At 41.6% G+C, this 26,857-nt stretch overlaps 1 protein-coding gene and 1 pseudogene across 2 annotated transcripts; one reads left to right on the top strand and one right to left on the bottom strand.

Annotated features, from left to right (window-relative positions):
• The first annotated feature begins 227 nt into the window (after nucleotides 1-227).
• LOC110546226 (zinc finger protein 431-like) lies at nucleotides 228-20,780 on the top strand. 2 transcript variants are annotated; one of them, XM_021632910.2, is made up of 4 exons: nucleotides 232-360; nucleotides 17,679-17,805; nucleotides 18,002-18,062; nucleotides 19,129-20,780. In XM_021632910.2, the coding sequence occupies exons 1-4, from the start codon at nucleotides 358-360 to the stop codon at nucleotides 20,597-20,599; spliced, it is 1,662 nt and encodes a 553-aa protein (XP_021488585.1). In that variant the 5' UTR covers nucleotides 232-357; the 3' UTR covers nucleotides 20,600-20,780. The 2 variants fall into 2 exon arrangements, with proteins under 2 accessions (XP_060227237.1, XP_021488585.1); XM_060371254.1 differs by lacking the exon at nucleotides 17,679-17,805 and having other exon boundaries at nucleotides 228-360.
• Nucleotides 20,781-24,091: 3,311 nt separating this feature from the next.
• Nucleotides 24,092-24,561, bottom strand: LOC110546282 (ran guanine nucleotide release factor-like; annotated as a pseudogene).
• Between the last annotated feature and the right edge of the window lie 2,296 nt (nucleotides 24,562-26,857).

Below are 26,857 nucleotides of genomic sequence, written 5' to 3'. Positions count from 1 at the left end.
TAGGTCCCTGAGAATAGGCCGGTGCCATTGCCTGGACAGTAACAGGCCCAAGTTTTCCTGCAACGCCAATCTCGGCAGGTCTGCCGCAGGTCCGTGCCTGGAGTGGAAACACAGCGCCCTGTCTCGTCCATAAAAGAGATGAACTCTGTCCCTAAGGAAGATGTTCCCGTCACTCAGGACTCAGTAGCCAATCAGGGTCGCCGGACGCACCAGCAGTCAGAACGGGGCGGGAACTTCCTGTCCGCCATACTTAAGGCTCGGCCAAGGACTTAGGCAGCTTCTCGCGGTTCCGTGTGCCGTGCTGTAACCCGCTGCCGGGAGCTGCGAGGAGAGCGGGGCGAGCTCGGAGTCCGCGCCATGGTGAGCGGGGTCCGCCTTTCCCACGCGAGGAGCCGCGGCACCCGGCGTAGGGTTGGTCCCGGGATGCGGGAACCAGTGGCCGGACTCGGCCCTCCGAGAGGTGCTGTGAGCTCTGTGATTTTCCTGCACTTCCTTGGCGGAAGAGGCACTCACTGGTGAACGAGTTAGTGCGCTCCCTTGAGTGAAAACATCGTTGTTTTGCTGGCGTCACCCGGCAAAGAACGGGCAAGAGCACAGCTGCTTTCCTTGTCGCCAGGGAAGGCAGATTTGCTGTCTTGCAGAGCTCTCTTTAGCGTCTAATAGAAGTTCTGCACGTGGTCCTCCACACTTGAGTCTGCAGTTAATTCTTGAAGGTGTACAGTGCGTTATTAACACATTTGTATGTAGAGGCTGTGGTGGTCCAGGCAAGTGTGTTAGTAAGGCCAGACTTACCGGGTTTCCTGGCCTCATTCGTCACCATTTACTTTATTTTAAATGTGTTTTCATTCTTGTTTTGATCTCATATTCTGTTTATCTCTTTATTTTTCCCAGACAGTAGGGTCTTTAAATACAATTCTGTTTGAAGTTTTGAAGTGGAGGATGTCAGTGTGTTTAATATTTTTCCAATTTTGTTTGGTCATCATTTTTTCATAATTACCTTTTCTCATCAGTTTTCTGTTCTTGGAAGCACATTTATTGAACATTTGTTGAATCCATAGCTAAAATTTTGTATTGTTGTAAAATAATATTGACATAATGGCCAAGATAGCAGCAAACCACATGGCTGCTTTCTACTCAAGGTTAGCTCAGCTCCTGCTACGGAGAGCCCATCCTCCATCACACAAGTCCCAGTCAGATCCACACTTCTCCAAGGTTGAATGTACAGTGTTACAGCCTTTTCTTTATAGAGACACTTTTGAGAGGTTAGCGTGAATACAGGAGGAGATGGTGCCCATGGCATGGTCTAGGGAGGTAGACTCCTCACAGCTAAGGAACAGAGGAAAGATTTCCGTGGCCTCAGGCAGAGACAGGTTGAGTCCATGCATATGTCTTAAAATCTCACAGATTATAACTGTTGGAAGCCAAGCGTGGTCATCCAGGTGTTTCACCATCTCCTCAGTTCCAAGACACAAGATGTTGCTTGGTCCTATTTTACTCCAGTTGACTATGCTCTGGGCTGTGGTCAGACACGTTTCTGACCCTCCATGTTGCCTGGAACTTAAACTTTCAGATTTCCACCTGGTAAAATAGTTGGGTCAAATTTAAAATCTTAGTATGCTTGTGTGGCACTTCTGCACAGTTAGAAATGCTGTTTCTTGATGGCATCATCTACAACAGTCACACTTAAGCATGCCAAGAGTCTGTCTTCATTGTTTCCATCAGACCTGAAGCAAAATATCCCAGGTTCTCCGATGGAACTGTGTAGCGAGTGAAACAAGGGGTAATACTGTGCTCTCAGAGAAAGATATGTACTTAAACCTAAGTTTGGAGGGCTCCAATTGTTTAGTCTCTTCTTAGACAGGGTGGGGAAGGTTATTATTAAGGAAACCTGTAACCCAGTCAGAGGAGTTGGCTGCTGCATAATTAGAGGAAATAGTTTCTTTTTCAGTTTCTCTCTCGGGCTCTCTTTCTCTTCCTTTTCCTCTTTTTATTTTCATTACTGTCTCTCACTCATTGTCTTTAGAGCTCTTTTCTACTTAAGTTATATTCCTGTTATGGTTTATATTAGCTCAGTAGTCCCACACTTCTAGTTTTGAATGGTTATTCCCCAGTTGGTAGAACTAACTGTATAAAATTAATATTTGTGCTCTTGTGGGAGTAGGTTTGTTTCCTTAGTTTGTGGCTTGAGGTTTCAGAAGACCAGTGCAAGGCAAGTGTTTCTTTCCTCCTGCCTGTGTATCAGGGTGTAACTCTCCACCCCATGCCTGCCCAGCATGATGCTTCCTTTCAGATGATGATGATGGGGTAACCCTCTCTCACTCTAATCAGTCTCAGAAGTATTCCATTGTCAGAGTTGCCTTGGTCAGAGTGCTTCTTCACAGCAATAGAATAGTCATGAGACAGGTTGTTCATGTAATATTTTGAAGTCTGTCTATTCTGTGCCTATCCTGTGAAATCAAGTAAGGATAACTGAAATAGTAATGGACTGATCTCTAGCCTAACCATTTGGTCTGTGGCACAGTTATTATTACTCATGACTCATGCAGGTCCATAGGGCAAAAGAGCAACAGCAGGAGCAGAAAGGAATGAAACCTGTGTGGTCTGGAAAGAAAAAGAGCTGTAGGTAAGTTCAGGTGGCAGTGCTGTGCTGAAACAGGCAGCAATTATCAGGGAGATGAGGGTCAGTAAGGAGAGGGCACCCGTTCTTCTTTGGACATATGAAAAAGGTTGTTTAAGAGCACTGCACCACCCAGCAAAGCACTTAACTGTGGAAGGAAAAGGCAAGGTGATGCCTAGTCCCAGAAAGCAACTTCATCCAGAACCTGCTGCTTCTGTGTTCCCAGGGGCCCGGGTCCACCCAAAGCCAGAACTCCTCATGGTGTTATCATCTCTGTGCTGCTTTTCCTTTAAAGAAGAGAGATGCGCATTTTAAGGGGCATTGATTCTTCCTCTGTGTTCAGCACTGAAACTGAGGCTGTCAAGTTTGGCAGCAAGAACTCAAATGGCGTGTATCTAGAATGATAGATGATATGCCTCTTAAGGAAGAGTAACAAATAATAACAATAACAAATAACAAGGAAGACTTAGAAACGATAATTTTATTCAAATAGTCTAACCTTTTGTGTCTTATAGCGATGTGACATAGGGATTCACGTGTCCCCCCACAGCAACCTTTTTGTCTCTTATAAACTGCTCCTCTCACTAAAAGTGTTCAGGCACTACAAGTATATCAGGAAAACTAGCTTTAATGTGAATGATGTTTTTATAGAAGGTCTTGAACATACAGTAACCTTTTATTAATAAGTATCCCTGTTATGATAATTGAGTGGTACGAAACTAAATGGATGGACAGTTCTACACGGCTGTCATGTCTTTATGATTAAAATAATGTACTAAAGTAATGTCTTAAGCTGTTTCCTTGTATTACTTGTTAGTGGAATACCTTGCAGAACTGACCAGCTATCTGACATTGATGTACATGGTATCGTGAGAATTTAACAGTCATCACAAAGCTGTGCTTATCTACCCTGTGCCTTTTCCTTAAAGCTTCCGAGTACACTCACATTTCTTTAGCGGCTCATATGTATTACCTTGCACATGAAAATTACCTTCCAGAACTTTCACAGTGACCTTCAATATTGTGCTTTTCTCATCTGTAGCCTCCACTATAGTACCAGAAAATATATATTATTGTAAATTATGCAAATTTCCTTAGCCACATGCCTCCAACAAATATCTAGATAGGAAAGGTGGTGGGTCTGTACCAGAGCCACTCCTGTGGTTCCCTGCTCCCAGTGAGATGTGGTATGTCCCAATTTAACCAGCAGAGAGATGAAGATTTCTTTTCTTTCTTTTTCTTTTTCTTTTTCTTTTTTCTTTTTTGTCTCATGACCAGGGGGAAGAGGAGCTTTTCTTCTGACTGTACAAAAGATCTGCATTCAGGGGAGGAAGCTAACAGTAGACATGGCATTAGAAAATAAGCTGAAAGGGCCGTCTTTCTCTTTAATGGCCATGTAGACAGCATAGCATACCTGAATTTGGGGAGTAGCCAGGGAGCTCCTGGAAACTAATAGTTGGGGTTGATCTTCAGGGTGGAAAAGCATGACTTTAGCCTTCTATCTTCCTCTTTGGGTGAAGAGGGAAGGGGCCTCAGGAATTGGTTTTGGTGAAAAGAGATGACGGCGGGGGGGCAGCCATGTTAAGAGTGGCTGAGCAGAGAATTTCTCATTGGGATAATGGTTATTAATTTGTTCAGAGAAACCCATCAGGCTGATGGCAAAGTGGCAATAATTTTTAAGTAATTATTGGACATCTGAGAAAGAATAGGGGGTCACGAGGATGTCTGGTTTTTCACCCTGTGTTTGTAAGGCCCTATCTCTTCCTAGCTTTATGACAGAGGCCAGGGCATCAATCTCTATTAGGAGGCCAGGAGTGCTGCTAATAGTAGTGTGGAGCCATCCCAAAATTTCCTTAGACTGATATGGGGCCCCCATGAGGGTGAGGGAAGGGTTGAAGATGAGGAGCTGGACAGTTGTGTCTGTTTGTGTATTGCGCCAGGGACATGTCCTAGAGCTGCACATTAATCTTGAAAAAGGTTTGATTGACCTGGGAGGTGAGCCTTGGGATTGGGGGATTATTTCACTTCAGGAAATCAGAAAGGCTGTAGGGTTTTTTTGTAGTGATAGACAGCTATGGCTGGAGCCAGTTGAGGTTTTCTAAGAAACTCTGGAGGGTATTGAGATTTAGCACTTGAGGGAATGTTAAAACAGGCTTGTGATGGACTGAGGTTAAGAGTAGGGGAGGGAATGAATTGTATCTTATTAGGATCTGTTTTGAATCCTATTTTTTGTTAGAACAGGGACAAGTAAGTCTTTGAGGTCATGGGGTGAAGTGTTTTGATCTTCCCAGGCCAAGATATCATTCATATAATGATATATGTGTATTCCTATTTCTAAATATGGTTTCATGGCAACAATAAACACTTCCTGACATATAGTGGGGCTATTGGCCATCCCTTGGGGGAGGACTCCCCACTGATGTCAGGAGACTGGCCCAGAGTTCTTAATTTTGGGGTACTGAAAAGGCAAAATATTGACAGTCTTTAGTGCATAGGGGAGTAGAGGAAAAACAATCGTTAGTATCTGTGGCCAATAGTGGAGTACTGGAGGGATTGCGGAGACAAAGGGAAGGCTCCTTTGAGGGGATCCACAGATTCTCATGGTCTTGTTGGTAGCCCACAGGTCTTGTGATAGCTGCCATCCCCCAGAATTCCTTTTAATTGGGAAGGATACATTGGAATTAGAGTTGTTCTTTAATGATCTGAGTAGGAGCTTCTGATTTCTTCATGGGTAAAGGCCATTGTTCAACCCAGATGGGTTCATCAGAGACCTGTCAAGGCAGGGAGCATCATGTCTAACAGTGGCTCCTAGAATTGGGATGACCTTGGAGGACATTTGTCATAGTCCTTTATCTGGATGCTTTTACTTTCCATGCTACTAGGGAGCACATCTAGGAACATGGGAAAGAGAGTGGGGTAGAGAGATATCTATTCTAAGATATCTCTCTCCAACAGGTTGGTGGCCAGGTCCTTGGTAAGTGATCTGATAAGGCCAAACGCAGCATCTGGATACTTCCATTTGAAGGCCTCTTTTGTGGATATGCCCAGGAGGAGCTTCCTGTGCCCATTAGTTGTCACCAATTAGTTCCCAGCGCTGTGGTACCTCAGATCATTTAAATACAGTCCCGTCTACTCCAGTGTCAATTAGGCGTTTAAATGCTTATCCCCCAATTTTTATATTGAGTTTGGGGTTTGAGCCTTCCAAAATGTTAGTGACCCACAGGATTTTATGGGTTTTCCTTCTCATTGACAGGGCTCAGGGTTGCCCCTTTTAGTGTCTAAAGGCTTGAGGGGCTTACCATCTTTATCACAGGTAAAACAATCATTCTTTTTCCAATGGAATTTGTTATGGCAGATGGTTTTAGGAGGAGTGGCTTCCAAGCCCTTAGATGGTCCAGAGTTAGGACACGTGCCCTTCCAGTGTCTCTGCTTTCTACATTTAAGACATTTTTCTTTTGTCGTAAGGGCTACCATGAAGACCTGGGTGAAGGAAGCAGCCTTATGGGAAGCCTTCTTAATGTCTTGAGTGGCAACTATCCAATTACATAATGTTTATTTTTCAAACCTGCTATGCCAGCTGGTGTTCTGAGCTCACGCCCTCTCAAATTAATCTTTTATGGAGGATTTCTCTAGCCACAGGATCAGGGATTTTTCTTTCTGTGCTCCTTTTTGTTCTAAGAACAAAGCCAGAGAGGGGTTTCTCCGGTTTTTGCTGGAGGAAGAGAAGTGAGGAATCCCTGTTTTTGAATGTAGAAGGGGCTGGTTATGTGATCCCAGGCCTGAAGGGCACAAAGGCATATTTGATCTGTTGGTGTCCAAAGGAAGCCACATAAACCATCTAGACATCAATCTCAGAACTGATTGGTTATTGAACGCACATCCCAACTAATCATCAGGGACGCAGCCAAATTTGGGGGCCGAACTGCAATGTCAAATGTTCTTTAGAGTCAATGTGCTTTAAATGTTCTTTAGAGCTTTTAAAGATACGAACTGTGGGGTTGGAGAGAGTTAAGGGCACTGACCTCTTCCAGAGAACCCAGGTTCAAATCTGAGCACCCACATTGTGAGACAGCTCGCAGCTATCTGCAACTCCAAGACCTGACATGCATGCACAGCCCAATGTGCATAAAAGAAAGGTAAATAAAAAGCTTTTAAAAAGTGAACACCGTAGTCAGTGCACACAGAGGGGTGCATAGAGTACAGGGAGGTCAGCTCTAAAGTTATTTTCGATAACCAGTTCTAGCTAGCCTTGAAAGCGTGCCTGGCAGCTTCCAGGAGTGGCAAGGCCGTAGAGTTTCTCATTGAACATAAATAGAGTTTATGGTCAACCTGACTTTGCACAGATTCTTTTATGCTAGCAACAAGTTGAGGTGACCGATGATGGGTCTAAAGCAGTTCTTTTACATCAGCAAGTTGAGCTGACCGTTGGGTCTCAAAAAAAGGCTCTTCAGAAAAGGGCAAGTTGGTCTAAACAATCAAAGTACCCAGTCGAACAATAAAGAGTTTGGGTAGCCTCTTGTTTTCTTGTGGAGAAGTTACTTTGTCTGAAAAGCTCATTGAAGCCTCAAGAGATATTTTGTTGGCTTTTATTTTGATTTTTCTGATCTGTGGGAAGCATTCATTTCTATATAAATTCTCCCATTGAAGGAACAGGGTGCTTGGTAAGGAGTACTGACAGCCAGTCAGTCAGTCATGTGGTGTGTTAAGAGCAGCACTTAGGCTCAGGAGAGTAGATTTGGTCTAGTGGGCATGATGCCATCCTCTTGTACTGCAGTGATGGGGAGGACAAAGGGGTGCACCCCTTCTTGGACTTCTTGCCTTTATGTAGTATAAGCCCCCTGGGTCCATCCAGACCTCAGAGTCATAGGAGTCACTGGAGATCTTCCAAGGACCTCCTACCAGAAGGAAATTGCTTCTTTCTGGGAAAGTTTAATCCCCTACAGCTTGATGAGTGTCCAGAGGGCCCTAATATGGGACTCTTGGTGAGAAGCAGAATTTTCCAAGACAAAAAAGTAGGGAAGCTGTCATCAAAGGGTTCTATTCCCAGGACTGGAGGAGTTCCAGGGGAGTCCACTAAAACCAGGTGTGAGTCTGCCCACAAATTTAAGAAGACCATCTGCCAATCTCAGGGCTTTTAACTGATTGTTGCATGGCTGGGTTCTTTCAGAGAGATTTAGAGATGTGTTCTTGCTGATGTGGAAAAGGATGTAGGGATCAGACTAGAGGACTAAGGGCCTTTAGTCATTGCTGAGGAGTTATCCTTGCGTGAATTATCAGTTGTCCCTTTCTGTCAGTTCCTCATGATGGCTCCAGTGAAAAGTAAAGGAGGAAGGAAGAATCAGATGAGCTTTAGGTTGGGGTAGCAAGGCAATATGTCATTGTGCCTTGGAGGGGAGTACTCATGCTCTAATGTGTGTTCCAAAGGGTCCTTGGGACCAGTTGTGGGTCCCCTGCCCCTGATAGGCCTTTGAGCACCGGTGCTGTTAGGATGTAGTGGAGCTGTGGTCTCACATACCACACCAGTGGTCTCAGGATGTGGAGGAATTGGAGAGCATGGTCTAGGGTACCAATGATAAGCAACAACCTGGTAGATTTTTGCGGGGGAAAACTCATTTATTGAAATGCAGGGGTTGGCTTAAATAGCTCAAGTTGAATGGAGGGAGGAAAAGGGGCAAAGAGGAAAATGTAGAGGAAACTGCAGGGCATGAAGGGAATCATACTTCTTTTCCAGATGTCAGCAAAGAATTCATTGTGGCTGCTCTCACTGGTATGACCTCTGCTTAGCTCCTGAAGGGGATTTTTGTTTTGTTTTGTTTTTCTTTCTTCTTCCCCCAGTTCCCATATTCCATTTCCAAAATGTTGGGAGAATGCCTGAGCAGGTGGAAAAACTCTGGATGGAGAAACAAAAACTGCCTGAAAAGGGCAAACAAGAACAAGGAGTAGCGCTCCACTCTCTGGTTTCTTAAAGGGTAGCAAAGTTGGCTGTGCAACTGGAAAACTGCGGTGGGAAGTAGAAGTGCGGGAGGGTTGAGGAGTACTGGAAAAGGCAGAAATGAAAGCCTTAGACCCAATGGCTCAGCAAGACAACTGGAGTTTTCTTCAGGTGGAAAGAAGGAAAGAAGCTGTTCTGGAAGGCAGATTTCAGCCCTACCCAGAACCATGAACTTTTGGCTAAGAGTGGTGCTTATAAAGAGCACCCCTATTTCAGACAATTCATGTTCTACTGTGCTTTCCATATTATTCCTATTTCATCAGACTGAGAGAGGCAGACATCTGTGAGTATAAGCGCAGCCTGGTCAACATAGTGAGTTCCAGGGCAGCTAGGGCTCCACAGTGAGAGAGCCTTCCTCAGAACAAAACTAAACTAGACAAAACAACAATAACAAACCGTAAGTAAACTGGGCAGTGGTGGCTCAAGTCTTTAATCCCAACACCTTACAGGCAGAGGCAGGCGGATGTGTGTCTGTTCCAGGATAGAGAAGAATACAGAAAGAAACCCTGTCTCAAAAAAACAAAAAACAAAAAACGAAGAAGCAAACAGTCCCTTAAGTAAATGCTGTTTACTCTTTTGTTTATTTTGAATTTTGAGTCAAGGTTTCTTTGTGTAACAGCCTGATATAAGTGCTGGAGTACAGTTTGAGTTTTCACTACAAATGCAATATGTGCTTTTAACAGATGAACCATATCTCCAGAGAAAAATTTAAATGTTACATCCCTCTAATTTTAAAACAACAGGTTTACTTTTTAAAAATTTAAACATTGATTTTTCTTTTTATTTATTTAACTTTATTTTATGTGCATTACGTGAAGGTGTCAGATCCTTTGGAATTAGCATTACAGACAATTGTGAGCTGCCATGTGGGTGCTGGGAATTGAACCTGGGTCCATTTGGAAGAGCAGGCAGTGCTCTTAACCACTGAGCCATCTTTCCAGCCCTAAACATTGATTTTTTTTACAACATAAAAGCATTCAAATAATTATGAGGATCATTTATATGAGAAAAATAAATTCACAGGTTATACTCATAATCTTCAAGAATCATATTCAAGGGAGTTGTCTCTCTACAACAAAGAATTTCTGTTTGTTATCCATTCCATATGTGTGTATATATATATATTCAAGAATTGTGTGTGTATATATATATGTACATACATATGTATATACATATATATGTATATATTACATATATACACACACATACAATTTTTTTACAGTCTTCAGATAGTTTCTTTTTTTATTTTTTAAATTTATTTTATTTTTAATTACACTTTATTTACTTTGTATCCCCCCCTCTAGTTCCCTCCTTCCTCCCTTTCCAATCCCTCCATTCCTCCCCCTTCTCCAGGCATGCCCCTCCCCAAGTCCACTGGTAGGGGAGGGTTTCTTTTTCTTTCTTCTGATCCTAGTCTGTTAGGTCTCATCAGGAGTGACTGCATTGTCTTCCTCTGTGGCCTGGTAAGGCTGCTCCTCCCTCAGGGGGAGGTGATCAAAGAGCAGGTCAATCAGTTCATGTCAGACGAAGTCCTGTTCCCATTACTATGGAACCCACTTGGATACTGAACTGCCGTGGGCTACATCTGTGCAGGGGTTCTAGGTTATCTTCATGAATGGTCCTTGGTTGGAGTATGAGTCTCAGGAAGGACCCCTGTGTTCAAATTTTTTGGTTCTGTTGCTCTCCTTGTGGACCTCCTGTCCTCTCCAGATCTTACTATTTCCCACGCCTTTCATAAGATTCCCTGCATTCTGCCCAAAGTTTGGCCATAAGTCTCAACATCTGCTTTGATAGTCTGCAGGGCAGAGCCTTTCAGAGGCCTTCTGTGGTAGGCTCCTAACATGTTTCCTGTTTTCTTCTTCTTCTGATGTCCATCCTCTTTGCCTTTCAGGATGGGGATTGAGCATTTTAGCCAGAGTCCTCCCTCTAGATTAGTTTCTTTAGGTGTACAAATTGTAGTAGGTTTATCCTATATTATATGTCTGTATGACTGAGTATATACCATGTGTGTCTTTCTGCTCCTGGGATAGCTTACTCAGTATGATCCTTTCCAGTTCCCACCATTTACCTGCAAAATTCATGATTTCCTTGTTTTTCATTGCTGAGTAATATTCCATTGTGTAGATGTACCACAATTTCTTCAGTTGAGGGGCATCTGGGTTGTTTCCAGCTTCTGGCTATTACAAATAAAGCTGCTACAAACAGCAAATGTCCTTATTGTGCACTTGAGCCTCCTTTGGATATATGCCTAAGAGTGGTATAGCTGGATCTTGAGGAAGCGCTATTCTTAGTTGTCTGAGAAAGCACCAGATTGATTTCCAGAGTGGTTGTACAAGTTTACATTCCTACCAGCAGTGGAGGAGGGTTCCCCTTTCTCCACAACCTCTCCAGCATGTGTTGTCACTTGAGTTTTTGATCTTGGCCATTCTGATAGGCACACACACAATTTTTGAGGCCATGTCTCACAGTGTAAGTCCTAGGTGGCACAAAAATTACAGATCCATCTGCCTCTGCCTTCCAGTGGTTAGAATAGAGGTCATAAGCTACCATGCCTGCCATATTTGTAATCCTAATGTGACACATACTTAAATGTCACAAGCTGACATGCAAATACAAGAAAAAAATGCCTGTAGATCTCAAGTAAATGTACTATTCTCATAGCATGCTTTTTTCTAATGTCTGGATTTCCCATATTTTTGTTTCAATTAGTTCATTCCTCAGTTAACCTTCCCTAGCACATCGTATTCAAAATTGAGACATCAGCTTGGTGGATTTTTTTCTTGGATGAGTATGATGTGTCCTTCCCAATATCTTTTGATTAATTTTGGTTGAAACTATTTTATTAGATACTAGAATAGCTACTCCAGCTTGTTTCTTTTGTCTGTTTACTTGGAAAACCTTTTTCCAGCCCTTTTTCTCTGAGGCAATGTCTATCATTATTGCTGAGCTGTGTTTCTTGTATGCAAAAGAATGATGGGGCCTGTTTACATATCCATTCTGTTAGCCTGTGTCTTTTTATTGGGGACTTGAGGCTATTGATGTTGAGAGAGATTAATGACCAGTTGTTACTTCCTGTTATTTTGATTTTGGTGGTGATAGAGTGTGAGTGTGTGCTTGTGCGCTTCCTTTCTTTAGGTTATGTGGCTGTGGGGTTACTTGTCCCTGGAACTGAGGGCCTGTATAATGGGCAGAGAGCTCACAGTTTGTGACTCCTAGACCCCGGAGAGAGCCACAGGGCCTGGATCTGATTGTCCCCCTCTCCCAGACTTCTCTCCGTTAGTCTGAGAAGCACCAAAGTTGGTGTTTTGGATCCAGCCCCCTGTTTACTCACCTTTAGATACTATACACATTGGTCGTCACCATCTTGGAACCCCTTAATAAACTTAACATGAGCCATCATGTTATGAAAGATGAATTTTCTATCCATGTCTTTTCATCCCAGGTCCTCACCCTGATCACCTGTACTTTGGGAGTTCTAATTGTTGGTGTTTGTTGTCATAGACAAAGCTAGCTTAATTTGTTTTGTTTTGTTTTTTTGAGACAGGGTTTCTTTGTGTATCCCTGGCTATCCTTGAATTCACTCTGTAGACTAAGCATAAACTTTTGATGTCCTGCCTCCACTTTCCAAATGTTGTAATGACAGGCCAGTGCTACCACAGAATGTCAGGAAAGTGTTAATGTTTTGGCTACCAATGTTCAATTGAGAGAGGTGTGAGCAATCCAGGTGAGCCTTTTAAAAACTGTTGATGCCTGGTGAATTAAGTGGTTTAAATTTGACCTGGATTGCCTGGGCGCCCTTTCAGTCGTGAGGTAGTGCTACCAAACTTCACATTGTTTCATAATCTGCATATGCTAGAAACCCTCTCCTTAGATGGAGGAGAAATGCGCACTGAGTGCAGGAAGAGTTCAGGGCCCTTTTTGCAGTCGAGCACAAGTTCTCCTGCAGTGCCAATCTCTGCAGGCCTCAGTAGCTAATCAGGGACTCCAGACAGACCCTCCAGTCATAATGGGGAGGACACTTCTGTAAGAGTCAGGAGACTGCCTTGAGTGTTAAGAGAAACATGGACACTACAACAGTGTTGGGACTGTGACATAATATGAAGATTATTGTAGTTAAGATAAATGCATTTTGCATTCTGAGTTGAGTGTGGGCCTGTCATGACCTCTGTGGCAATGTCATGGGTTGAATGAAAAATCTCCCAGGGATGGTGATGTATTTGAGCATTTGTGTCTGGTGTGTGACTTTGTGACTTTCATTGGGGTGCTTATGGTACCTTTAGGAGGAGTTGCCTTTCTGGAGGAAGTTAGTCCCTCGGGGTGGGCTTTGAGTGTTTATATCGTCACCACACTTATTTTCTAGTGTGGTTGAAACTGTGCAACCCCCTTCTTATGCAACTACATCATCACCACCATTACAGACTCTGTCCCTAAATAATGTACAGTGAAATAGAAGCAATTGCGTTTCCATGAAAAGCCATTTTTACACCCTTATATTTTTATGTGTGTGTTTTTTTTTGTCTTATGGAATTAGATTTTTCTACATGTGTAGCATTTGCTACTGTGCTGAGCTTTAGCCATTCCTGAGTTTTTTTAAAATTGAGATTAATTGGCTAACTTTTTTTAAAGATTTATTTATTTTATTATGTATACAATGTTCTGCCTGCATGTACACCTGCACATGAGAGTCCATTACAGGTGGCTGGGAGCCACCATGTGGTTGCTGGAAATTGAACTCAGGACCTCTGGAAGAGCAAGCAGTGCTCTTAACCTCTGAGCCATCTCTCCAGCCCCAATCCTGACTTTTGATCTTTGGCAGAGGGTATAATTTTTTTCACCAGGATGACATACATGGATGACATTAATCCTGATCTACAGATGATTGGATTGCAGGTGTGCAACATTCTCCCTTTTCCTCTGTATGTTTTAAGTTTTTTTTTTAATTTTTAAAATATGTGCATAAGTTTTTGATCTTAGCCCTAGGTATAAGATTGAATCTCAGAATCATTTTGATTTGCATTTCCCTGATGACTAATGACACTGAGCATTTCTATAAGTGCTTCTCAGCCATTGAGATTCTTTTGTTGAGAATTCTCTGTTTAGCTCTGTATCCCATTTTTTAATTGGATTATTTCTTTGTTAGTGTTTTAGTTCTTGAGTTTTTTATGTATTTTGGATATAGGCTGTTTGTCACATGTAGGGTTGGTGAAGATCTTTTCCCAATCTGTTGGCTTCCATTTTGTTCTGTTGACAGTGTCCTTTGCTGTACAGAAGTTTTTCAGTCATGAGGTCCCTCTTATTAATGTTGATCTTAGAGCCTGTACTGTTCTCCAAATACACCTTTCCTTTTTAAATGACATGTATATGATGTAAAATGTTGGGATTATACATTCGAGTCACTGTTTCTCCTTGTGAGTCTTCCCTATTTCTTTTTAATTTTCTTTTTTATTTACATCCCAAGGGTGCTCCTTCCCTTTTCTCCTCCCAGTCTTCCCCTTCTCCCTTTCCATCTCCTTTTTCCCCTCAGAAAAGGGGAGCCCCTTCCTTCCATATCAACCCTCCCCAGCTCACCAAGTCACATCAGGACTGAGCATATCCTCATCCCCTGAGGCCAGGCGAGGCAGCCCTATTAGGAGTGGTGGTCCAAAAGCAGGCAATAGAGTCCATGTTAGAAACAGCCCCATTCCATTCACTAGGTGATCCCTATGAAGACCAAGCTGCCCATCGACCACATGTGTGCAGGGGCCTAGGTCCAGATCATGCCTGCTCCTTAGCTGATGTCTCAGTCTCTCTGAAAGCCCCCATGGGACTGGGTTAGTTGTTTCTGTTGGTCTTCTTGTGAGATTTCTGTGTCCTCCAGGTCCTTCCATCTTTTCCCCAACACTTCCACAGGACCCACAGAGCTCAGCCCCATGCTTGGCTGCAAGTCCCAGCATCTGTTCTGATCCACTGCTGGCTGGAGCCTCCCAGACTATAGTCAAGTTAGGCTCCTTTCAGCAAGCATGGCAATCATTATTAGTGTCAGGGGCTGGTTCTCTACCATGGGGTGGGTCTCAGGTTGGGCCAATTATTGGTTGGACATTTCTTCAGTCTTGTAGGCTGGGTAATTTTTGGATCACAGATTTTGTTGGTAGGTTGTTGTTCCCCTTCTTCCACTAGTCCTGCCAGGCTAGGAGGTGGTCACTTCAGTCTTCATGTCCCTCCTGTTGGGAGCTAGAGTCACACCCATGTCCTCCCAAGAGCCTACCCCCATCGCAGGCTTCCAGCTTGACAAAGAGATGTCCCCCCTCAGCTTCCCTTCTTGTTCCCACCATGGATTAAAGCTAGACTTCACAACACTAGAAGCAATAGAGTGCCTACAATGTAATGGAAACTGAACTACTCTCTACTTAATGACCACTGGGTCAGGGAGGAAATAAAGAAAAAAAATTAAAGACTTTCTAGAATTCAATGAAAATGAAGGCACAACATATCCAAACCTATGGGACACAACGAAAGCAGTTCTATGAGGAATTTTCATAGCACCAAGTGCTTTCATAAAGAAAGTAGTAAGAGCTCATACTAGCAACTTAACAGCTCACCCAAAAACTCTAGAAAAAAAGGAAGCAAACATACCCAAGAGGAGTAGACAGCAGGAAGCAATCAAACTCAGGGCTGAAATCAATAACCCAGAAACAAAGAGAACAATACAAAGACATTTGCTCAACTGTGTTCATAGTAGCTTCATTCCTAATAGCCAGAAACTGGAAACAGCCCAGATGTTTGTTAACTGAAGAATGGATAAAGAAAGTGTGGTACATTTACACAATGGAATATTAGTCAGCTATTAAAAACAAGGAAAGCATGAAATTGCAGGCAAAGGATAGAATCAGAAAAGATCATTCTGAGTGAGGTAACCCAGACCCAGAAAGACACATAGTATATACTTACTTATAAGTGGATATTAGCTGTATAGTACAGGATAACCATACTATAACTCACATACCCAAATAAACTAAGTAAAAGGAGGTCCTGAAGGAGGATGCTTGAATCTTACTCAGAATAGGAAATAGAATAGATCTCGCATGTGGTTGAAGAGAGGGAGCAGGATAGGAGAGGGAATGCTGAGGGAAACGAGGATGGGGATCAGCTGTGGGGAGAAAGGAGGCTGGCGAATGGAGGGCTTGCAGAGAGAAGAGAATCTGTGGGCAGGGTCATCTCTGAGAAAAGCTGGAGACCTACAACAGTGCCTGCTCCTGGGTAGACATAGGAGTGGCTTTAGCTGAGACCCCTAAGAGTGGGGTGATGTAGACTGAAGAAGCCACCCTCTTACCTGACAGGACTTTGAGTGGAGGGAGGGTACCACGAACCCAGCCACAAAATATTTGACCCAAAATATACCCTGCCTACCAGATGTGCAGGGATAAAGATAGAGCAGAGATGGAGGGAATCGCAACCAATGCCTGGCCCAACTTGAGACCCACCCCAAGGGAAAGAGCCAACTCTTGACCTTGTTAATGATACTCTGCTGTGCTTGAAGATGGGAGTCTACCATGGCTGTCCTCTGAGAGGCTTCATCCAGCAATGGGTTGAAATAGAAACTGAGATGCAGAACCAAACTTTGGGCATAGCTTAGGGAGCCTTGTGGAAGTGTCAGGGCAAGGACAGACTGACCCAGGAGCTCCACAAGAAGATCGACAGAGCCGACTAACCTGAGCCCAGGGGGGTTGTGGTGACTGAAGCACCCCAGGATCATGGATGTACTGGACCTAAGCCCCTATACATATGTAGCTGATGGGTAGTTTGGTCTTCATGTGGGTTCCTTAGGAAGGGGAGAGGGGTTTGTCTGGGACTTGCACCCTGTTGCATGCTTTTCTATCATTTTCCCCCAGCAGGGTTTCCTTGCCTGGCCAGTTTGAAAGAGAAAGTTCTCAGTTCAGATGTGTCGGGGGTGGGTTTTTGTGGGTGCTCCCCTTTTTTGAGGATTAGGGTGGGGGGAGAGTAAGAAGAGGGAGTGAGGGAAGGACCTTGAGAGGACAGAGGGGTATACAATTTGTATGCACAGTGAATAACTAAATGAGAAAATAAATTGTGCGCATGAGTTTCGTGCCTATATTTATGGATGTGAACCACATGAACCTGGTGAACCTGGTGAACCCTGTGAACCTGGTGTTGAGCCGAAGTGAAATGAGAGCGTTGAACGCTCTCAGTCTTAGTTAGGAATAGTTGGGAGCCTCAAAGTGAGTGCTGGGGACTGATCCAGGTCCTCTGCAAAAGCAACAGGTGATCGTCATTGTAGCATCATTATGTAGCCTGCTGTTTTTGTTTGTGGTGTTCGTGTTTTATTTTCTTAGGATCATAATTTACTAATCTTTTTGAGAACATTTTGATTTATCAGTCAGTAACTTATTAAGATGCATTTTTCATAGGCATATCTTGTTAGCCTCATAGTTTATACAGAGTGACTTTTCTGATAGACAAGTACATTTCTCAAGTGAACATTTAACTCTTTGGAGGAATTTCGAGTGAGGACCTGTGTGCTTTCTGTCTTTTTTGTTTGCTTCTTTCTTTGAGATTTGGTCTCATTATATGTACCTTTTGCTGTCCAGAAAATCACCACATAGATTAGGTTGGCCTGGAACTCATAGAGATTCACCTGTCTCTGCCTTCTGAGTTCTGGGATTAAACGTGAGCACCACCAAGCCCATGTTTTCCATTTGTTTTTGAAGTTAGTAATTTTGGTACAATTTTGTTGATGTATCCTCAATAATATTGCTGTTTACAGGTCTCTGTATATGCTGCTAGTCATTTCTCCTGTAATGCCTTATCAGTGTGTACAGAATTGAGAGGCTTGAGTTTCCGTCTAAGTCGAGCGGTGGCTACATTTGAAATTCTATGGCATGAAATTAATGCTGATCACACAGAATTATGTAAATATATTCTCAGTGAAGTTTCTCACCATCTCTATTATATTTATGTATGTATTTTTTTAGGTAAATTGACACACAGACACATACAGACATGCACACACGGGCACATTTATACATATATATGTATACATATGCATATATATATATATATGGTATACTTTAGGATGCAGTGACCTATGAGGATGTGCATGTGAACTTCACTCATGAAGAGTGGGCTTTGCTGGACCCTTCCCAGAAGAATCTTTACAAAGATGTGATGCTGGAGACCTACTGGAACCTTACTTGTATAGGTAATAACATACATTTTTCTTCACTTTTTAACAAGGGAAAAACCTTTCTTAGATATTGGCGCTCTTCTGTGATTTTGATTGTGAGAGAGGAAGAATATGGTAAATAAATTAGGCATTGTTCTAAGGTTCACTGAAGATTCTAGTTTAAATTTTGCATAATTTCCAGTAATATACATTTTCTGGTACTGTATTTTAGGCTATAAATGGGAGGACCACAAGATTGAAGAACATTGTCAAAGTTCTACAAGATATGGAGAGTAAGTTTTATTTGCAATCTGATACATATGTACTTACGTATATTAAAACATGTATATTTTAATATACCTTGAAGTTTTAATTAAAAAATGGTGTAAACAATCACAGCTTTGTGAGGATAATAAATTCTCACAATACCATATAACTTAATGTCAGGTGTATGGCGTTTGCAAAGTATTTCTTTGAGAAACAAGAAAAGATAACAAGGCCTTAAGAGATGTCATAATTTTAATTATAGTCACGTGTTGTTTATTATTAATATTTAATATTGATTTATCTTTTAGTTAAAGAGTGGTTATTCCTAAACCAGCTGTATACACAAATTACCACACAGAGACTGGGATTTATTTAATTAATCTAGAACACAATGCTGGGTAATAATTATTCCATCCTAAACTTCCAAACCTGCATAGCTTCCTCCCATTCAGATTTTCCACATTATACTTGCCTTTTAATTTTATCTTAGATCCATTTCATCTCTCCTGGTGTTTCCAAGTCCTCTTCTGCTGATCTCCCAGCCTTTCCTCCCACTCACCTCTTTCTCCTCCTCTTTGGACCATTGCTCAGTGTTGGCTGGTTGTTTTTATTGGCAATACTGAGAACAAATGGTAGCATATTTACACAAACTTTGAGACAGGTGATGCTTAGAATAAACATCCCAATGTGATGTCCAGACTGAAACCAGATAGTGGGGTAGAGAAATCAGCATGTCAGTGAACAAGGGTAAATTGTATACATTCCACAAGAACATTATACCAATAGCCACGTGAGAACATCTACTTAGTTTTACACCATTCAATTATAAAAAGCACACACATTGATAAGGAGACTAGTGGATATCCAAGACCTGTTATAAGCTCATTGTCCATAGCAAATTTAGGGTTACTCATTTACTTGAAGTGACTTACTGTAAGGGGGGGACTTAGTGAGGGGGACAGTTCATGAGAGTCAAGAAGGTTGTTTGTGGTGGAGAAACAAATCTTTATACAACATGTCTGTGAAGAACATAAAGTCAAACTGTGTGAATGCAAAACAAACATCTCTTATTTGTTATTTTTCCTTTAATAGTTATATAAACTGTCCCTCTGGATACAAGCCACATTATCCTATGGTCAATGGAAAGAAGCAGTTTTATCTTCAAAGGCATGAAAAGAGTCGTACTGAAGAGAAATCCTATGAATGTAATCAATGTGATAAAGTCTTTGTATATCAAAGTCAGTTTCACAGCCATGAAAGAAATTATACAACAGAGGCACCCTATGAATGTAATCAGTATAGTAAAGCCTTTTCATATAACAGTGTTCTTCAAATCCATGAACAACTTTATACTAGAGAAAAACAGTTTAAATGTAATCAGTGTGGTAAAGCCTTTGCATATCTCGGTGATCTTCAAAGGCATGAAAGAGTTCATACTGGAGAGAAACCCTATAAATGTAACAAATGTGGTAAAGCCTTTGCATGTCCCAGTAATCTGAAAAGGCATGAAAGAATTCATACTGTTGAGAAAACTTATGAATGTAATCAGTGTGGTAAAGCCTTTACATGTGGGAGTACTCTTCAGATACACAAAAGAATGCATACTGGAGAGAAACCCTATGAGTGCAATCAGTGTGGTAAAACCTTTGCATATAAAAGTCAGTTCCACAACCATGAAAGAATTCATACAGGAGAGGTACCATATAAATGTAATCAATGTGGTAAAGCCTTTATGTGTAACAGCCATCTTCAAATGCATGAAAGAATTCATACTGGAGAGAAACCCTATAAATGTAATCACTGTTGTAAAGCCTTTTCATGGAAGAATAATCTTCAAATCCACGAAAGAATTCATACAGGAGAGAAACCCTATGAATGTAATCAATGTGGTAAAGCCTTTTCACATAACAGTCATCTCCAAAGTCATGAAAGAATTCATACTGGAGAAAAGCCCTATAAATGTAATCAATGTGGTAAAGCCTTTGTATATAAAGGTCAGTTCCACAACCATGAAAGAATTCATACAGGAGAGGTACCATATAAATGTAATCAATGTGGTAAAGCCTTTGCATATTGTAGTGATCTTCAAAGGCATGAAAGAATTCATACTGGAGAGAAACCCTTTAAATGTAATCAGTGTGGTAAAGCATTTGCGTATCATAGTGATCTTCAAATGCATGAAAGAATTCATACCGGAGAGAAACCCTATGGATGTAATCAATGTGGTAAAGCCTTTGCATGCCCCAGTAATCTGAAAAGGCATGAAAGAATTCACACTGGAGAGAAACCCTATCAATGTAATCAGTGTGGTAAAGCCTTTGTACGTAACAGTGATCTTCAAAGGCATGAAAGAATTCATAGTGGAGAAAAACAGTTTAAGTGTAATCAGTGTGGAAAAGCCTTTGCATATATTAACAGTCTTCACATGCATGAGAGATATCATATTGACGAGAAATCCAATGAATGGAATCAATGTGGTAAAGCCTTTACATGTCTCAATCCTCTTCAAAAGCATGAAAGAATTTATACCGACAAAAAGATCACCCAGGTACCCAGTAAATGAGCTATATCTTGCCTTATCAATTCATTTTCCCCACTGAGCTCTCATTGGTGCTTGAGTAAGATTCCTAGAACCATTCCATCATTAAAATATTATTTCCTTTTCAAACTGTAGACATTGTCATCCAAGAATACAGGAACACAGGACAGTTTGAATAATAATAAAAACTATTTTCAAATTAAAATGGTAGTTATGTCGTCATTAATTTTTGGATTATGATAGTTTATTCTGAAGACTGCATACTTGTTCCTAACACTTCTCAGAAACACAGCAGAATGACAGAGGATCGTCTCAGGAGTGACGGCGGTTGCTGCTAAGCTTGACGGCCTGAGTTCTTTCTCTTGAATACCCATATTACCAATGCAAGTTTGTCTTTGAAAGTTACACTTAGATTGTATGTACCACACCAGCACATAACATAAACATTGTTGAAACCAAAATAAGGACCATTGGGTTCACTCACTTGCTCCCAAACTTGCTGCCAAACTTGACTAGCTCTCTTTGATCTCTAGAAGTTCCTCACAGAGAGGAACTAGATAATAGTCCTATAGCTATTGTAAATTGTTCTGTACCGGCACACGCACACTATGGTGCAGCTGTACACACAGTTAAATAGCTTTAAAGAGATGAAATTTAAAGAGCAAAGACATTAACCAAAATATTGAGAGCATGTGACACGATTTACCAGTTGTAATTAATTCACTGTAAAATTCCAAGATGTATTACTGTTCAAAACAATGAGGCGTCCTGTTTAAATCTTACACTATAATTTCATTCTCTGATTCAAAGATAGGCCATTTAAAAAACATAGCTGGGTGGAGTGGTGCAGGTATGTATTTCAAACGGTTGGGAGACAGAGGCATTTGGAACTCTCTGAGTTTGGTACCATCTTGGCCCACAGAGTGAGTTCCAGGATGGCCATAGCTTTGTAAAAATAGCCTGTCTCATAATCTGATTGGCATGCTCTTTGAGCACCTCCCCCTGAGGGGAGAGCAGCCTTACCAGGCCACAGAAGATGACAATGCAGCCACTCCTGATGAGATCTGATAGACTAAGATCAGAAGGAAGGAGAGGAGGACCTCCCCTATCAGTGGATTTGGGGAGGGACATGCGTGAAGAAGGGGTTGGGAGGGTGGGATCGGGAAGGGAGGAGGGAGGGGCTTATGGGGGGATACAAAGTGAATAAAGTGTAATTAATAAAAATAATAAAAAAGGAAGGGATGATAAAATTCTGTTTATTGTATGACTTTAAAAAAATTATTTTCATAAAAAAAAATAGCCTGTCTCAAAAAAGGCATCTGGAACAATGGCTCAGAAATGGAGGGCGCTGGCTGTTCTTCTAGAGCATCTAGGTTAAATATTTTCTCCACAAATGGAAGCATAGAATTGTCTGTAACTCCAGTTCCAGGGGTTCCAATATCCTCACACAGACATCCATGCAGGTAAAACACCTATGTGTGTGAAATAAAATAATCATTTTTATAAAGCATATATCACATTATGGAATTTTTTTCTAACTTACTCTGGACTCATCTCTACATATGTAATCTCTCAGTGTCTTCATTCACATCAAGAGAACTGTGTAAACATTGAAAATGAGAAGAAATGTACAGTCCATTCACAGAGCAGTAGAAGTACATTCAAGTACGTATGCGGCCAATAGGATTGTGACCTTGAAGGGCTAAAAAAGATTCTGCAACACTGAAGCCATTCTTTCCCAAATTGAAAAAAAATTAAAGTGTATATTATAGGTGATAAAATACTGTGAAGAAGCTGTATTACTATTCTCTGCTGTCTTTACTTTCCAATAATGTTTAAGTTGTTCATTAGTTCTTTTCACTAAAGATTGACCCTGAGGGTTATATGGAATGTCTGTGATGTGGAGTATCTCAAAGTGTTGCAAAATGCCTGAGAAGAGTTGGCGGCATTTTCAGTTTTCAATACTGTGAAAGGCCTAACACAGCGAAAGCTCTGAGTACAAATCCTTAACCTGCTTCTCCTGATTGAGAGACAGCAAAAATGAGCAATAAAGAACTGTCCACAATGATGTGAACATATTTCAGCCTCCCCAAACTAGAAACATAAATAACATCCATGTACCAGATATGATTTGTCAGTAATCCTCGCGGAGTCACAAGAGGATAGAGGCATGATACTAAATTTTGCACATGAAGGCCATTCCTTAACTGTCAGCGGAGCCTGTTTTTTGGTGAGGGAAAACCATTTGTTCAGGGCTGGAGCATTTGATGAAGGCTTTGTGAGATTCTCGCGCTGCTTTTTGGTTAGCTTCTAGGAAACAAGAAGGTGTTAAAAAGGAATCTGCACATCTATTTCCCTGAAACAAAGGTCCTGGAAGATTAGAATGGGGCCTAATATGGCCAGACTAAACATGAATCTCTTCAATTTGCAATTTGTGTTGAATTAATTGTAGTAAACTATTAATAGAGGTTCCTGTTGGAGTAATATGCGCTGTTTCTAGCCATTGCACAGCCAGGACTGCGTAATGTGATCAGAATATAAGTTTAGCAGTTGAGGATACGACATTGTGAAGCAAGGTAAATCATGTGTAATTCTATCTTTTGTACTGAAGAACCTGAGTAGGTAAAAATCTGTGAACCATCTCTAGAAATGAGGGAACCCTTTACTATCTCTTGTGATATTTGTAAATTCTGCTTGTGCAGAGTGTATGTGCTGAAGCCTGGTACTTTTTGGAAATAGAATAGCATGCTTTGATACAAAATCAGTAAGTTTACTAGAAGGAAAATGAGCATCAGTTTGAAAAGAATATGTAGCAAAAGCCAGCACTGAATCATGTGAAGTATTCATTAAAAATTCCAACTATCTTATTATGAGGATTACAATTTTTATTAGCTTTTGACTAATTATTTTGTCTGAGGCCTGCCCAGAAGTATCAATTCAGAAATCATAAGTCAATATTGAGTGATAGGTAGCCTTTTTCGGAGTGTAATAGATATCCATTCTGTTGACCCATTATCCCAGAGTCATTCCAGAGGGATGCTGGGAGAAAGGATAACTAACAGCATAGAAATAGTGTATGGATTTGAGATATGCTGAAGTTGAGCATTTCTAGGTGTATTTTCCACATGCTGGAGTGCTGTACATGCAGGTTTGGTGCATCCTCTAGGAGATGAGGGATCAGAATTCCTCTTAAGAACACCCAATAAAGGTGTAGTTGTGCTGTGGGAATTTTTAACATAGGTCTAACCTAATTCAAGTTTCCTAGCATTTGCTGGAAATCATTTATAGAGGTTTTTGTTTGTTTTATTTTGTTTATAAAGCAAGTTTATTTCTGCAGAGGCAGTGTCTTATGTTTACATCTAGGGAATAAGCAGAAAAGAGACTCCTCCCCCCCCAGAACTGGGTCCAGAAGTCCTCAGCAGCAGTAAGTATGTTGTGTTTCAACCATCTTCACTGAGGAACAATGATGAGTCATGAAGAGTCAAACTAGTCACCAGTTGTTCAAAGTTACCCAGGCCCTAAGGTAGACATGATAGATTTTCAGAGCCAAGAGACCTCCTGTTAGACAGGGGATGACTGAAGTTGAGCAGGAGGTCAGTCTGGTACTGGGGCAGTGAGAGCAAGGCCTGATGCAGTGTGGCATCCTTTGCTGCCAGCTGGTTTTCTTCAGCTGCCTGCTGCTTGCCAGAAAGGAACCAGGCATCTTGATGGCAGCCCCTCAGGAATAAGTTCTCCAAACAGAGAGGCTGTGCAGATAACATGCTCACGGCGCTAGCCCCCTGCACTCCATCAACATCCTCAAACTCTGTCTAGCACCTGGGTGGCAGCTCCAGGAGTTCCATGATCAGACTCTGGTCAGTCACCGAATTGCAGAAAACTTCTTGGTTGTCCAGTACCGGTCAGAGGTGGTTCACATCAGTGGCCCTAGGGGGAGCTATGGTGGAGAAGGTGCCTCCAGACAGTGGACAGTTTCTGGTGGGCTCCATAGATGTAGGACTTCAGTCTGTGCCAACAGCCATTGAATTAGGGAAGTTCAGTAGGCATATGAGCTTTCTGGAAGGCATTTTCCAAGGTCTGTACCATGATGTATCCCCAGAATTGCTTCCAGCCTCTGACACCCCCTCTTTTTGTGCTGCTGTATCTCTCAGAAATCTGACATCGTATGAACCCTCACAATCTTGGTATTTACTCACTCTGCTTTAACAATCCTTCTATGGGATCTTTATGAAGATGCACTGCTATTCAGATGAATTAATTCTTGTTTATAGAATTCCTTATTTGATATAAACAGTTTTAGTAGTTAAATAGTTGATAAAATGTTGACAGCTGCAGTAAAAACTTCTGTGGACATCCCGGTGCCTCACTAGGAGACAGACCTGAGACAGATTTGTGGCTTCAGAAAAGCTTTCAGTCTAGAGGTGATATGATGAATCCTGGTACCCAACATGGGGAGCTCAGAATGTAATGGGCCACCAAGAAACATCTAAATTAAGAACAACCTTGATGTCAAAAGATACAAACTGTTCGGTTGTAGTTTCTTATGCCTTGTCAGCTTATGGCATAAAATACTGTCATTCTAAATTTACTTTGTATCTTGGAATGAAAGACAGAATTCAGGACAAATTCAGGACAGATCATTTATCCTGAACTCACTATAAACGAAGGATAGCTGGAAAACATGTGGCTAGGTCAGTCCTAATTGAAAAGACAGAGATATTGTTGTAACCTCTTGGACCCTGTTAATCTTTAGGCCTGCAAACCTTTGTTATTCTGAGCTCACTATGAACTCATGTAATGGATACGTAGATAATAAATGTTTAGTTTCAGTGAAAAAAACATGTACCTATTATGCTGTTGTATTTTCAAATTCAGTTGTTTTTATGATTGTGTGTTTCACTGTGAGGTAATTATGCTATGACATAGAGAGCTTTGTCTCAGAAGTATAAAAACTATGACCAGACAGTAAACATTGGTTAAAGCCCATTGGAATTCCTTTCATCCACGAGTTGTAAATATGTAAATGTATATATATATAAACGTGTTCGCATGTAAATGTGTCCATCTATCTGTTTTTTGTACATATGTTACATGAATCTATGTTAACCGTATGTAAGGATCTCCTTTGTATCATTCTTCAAATATGTATATAAATATGTACAGGTCTGTGTGTCTGATTGTCTATGTGTACTTTCGGGCTGATACTATGGAAACAGCTAAAGCAGGTGGTCAGGAAAGAGGTTTCTCTGAGGAAAGCCTGAACTTGCTGCCGTTTCTGTAGAGGAGATGCTAGCTGAAATCAACATTATTGTCATACATAAGCTTGTGGGTACTGGTTGGTTGAAATGTCTTGTTTCATACATTTTTCAAGTACATATGTATGCATGAGACCTCATTCCCCCCCCCCTTTATTTTTGGTTCGCAAGGGGTTAATAGGCTTCAAGCCTTTACCAGGGTCTGAGCTTGGCTTTGGAGCTCCAAGCAATTAGGTTTGCTTGCTTGTGCTTGCCTCAGAGAGAGGACTTGGGTATTGGGATCCCACTGCTGAGCTGGCTGTAAAGACCGAAAGGTTCTTCACTCAGCCCCTAGCCAGTTGCAAGTCTGAACAAACAAGGTAGGAGCCCTTTGTCAGTCTAATTAAAATTGCCTATTGTTAATCAATGAAGATATTAGCTAAAGAGCAGCTTTTTTTCTGGCAGGAAGACCAGAAGCTTCAGGTGGCTTAGTTGGTAAAGCACCGGAATCTGGGGTTCATATCCAGTAGAACTACTTCTGAGTTTCTAATTGTGACACCCCCAAGTACACACACACACACACACACACACACACCAGTCTGGCCCCAAAAGAGAGAAAAAGGAACAAGTTGCCAGTCTGAGTGTCCCTCCTTGTTGACTCTAGGCCTACCTTTCTCAGCTTTTGACCCTGGACTCATCAAGGCTGGACTTTGACAAATCTGGACATTGACAAATCTGGACATTAGCAAGGTTTTAAAGAAACTTGTATGGGCCTTGGAGGCATCACTTGCCCTGGGGTTCCCAGAGCAGCCACCTACTAAGCTCTGGGGTGTTTTCTCATTTGGCGTCTCTAAGATGTATTTTCTAATCTGTGCCCTTTGAGAAATGATTGCTGAAGACTTAGCAATCTTCCTAAATAGAAGACTGGAGTAGTGTGTTGAATTTTATTGGGGGTTATAATCAACTCATAGTGGGTTAATCTGCTTTTCCCTTTAGCAAGTAAGTCTTGTAGAATTTTACTATTTTCAGCAGAAAACAGAATGTTATCCAT

This window comes from Meriones unguiculatus, chromosome 17 (assembly GCF_030254825.1).
Source record: "Meriones unguiculatus strain TT.TT164.6M chromosome 17, Bangor_MerUng_6.1, whole genome shotgun sequence".
Classification (NCBI taxonomy): domain Eukaryota; kingdom Metazoa; phylum Chordata; class Mammalia; order Rodentia; family Muridae; genus Meriones; species Meriones unguiculatus.
Note: the sequence above shows the minus strand (reverse complement) of the source record. Positions and strands in the feature narration are given on the sequence as shown.

Coding starts and splice junctions, on each gene's coding strand:
- LOC110546226 (XM_021632910.2), top strand. Junction 17,806..18,001: donor CTGGAACCTTACTTGTATAG/GTAATAACATAC, acceptor ACTGTATTTTAG/GCTATAAATGGGAGGACCAC. Junction 18,063..19,128: donor AGTTCTACAAGATATGGAGA/GTAAGTTTTATT, acceptor TTCCTTTAATAG/TTATATAAACTGTCCCTCTG.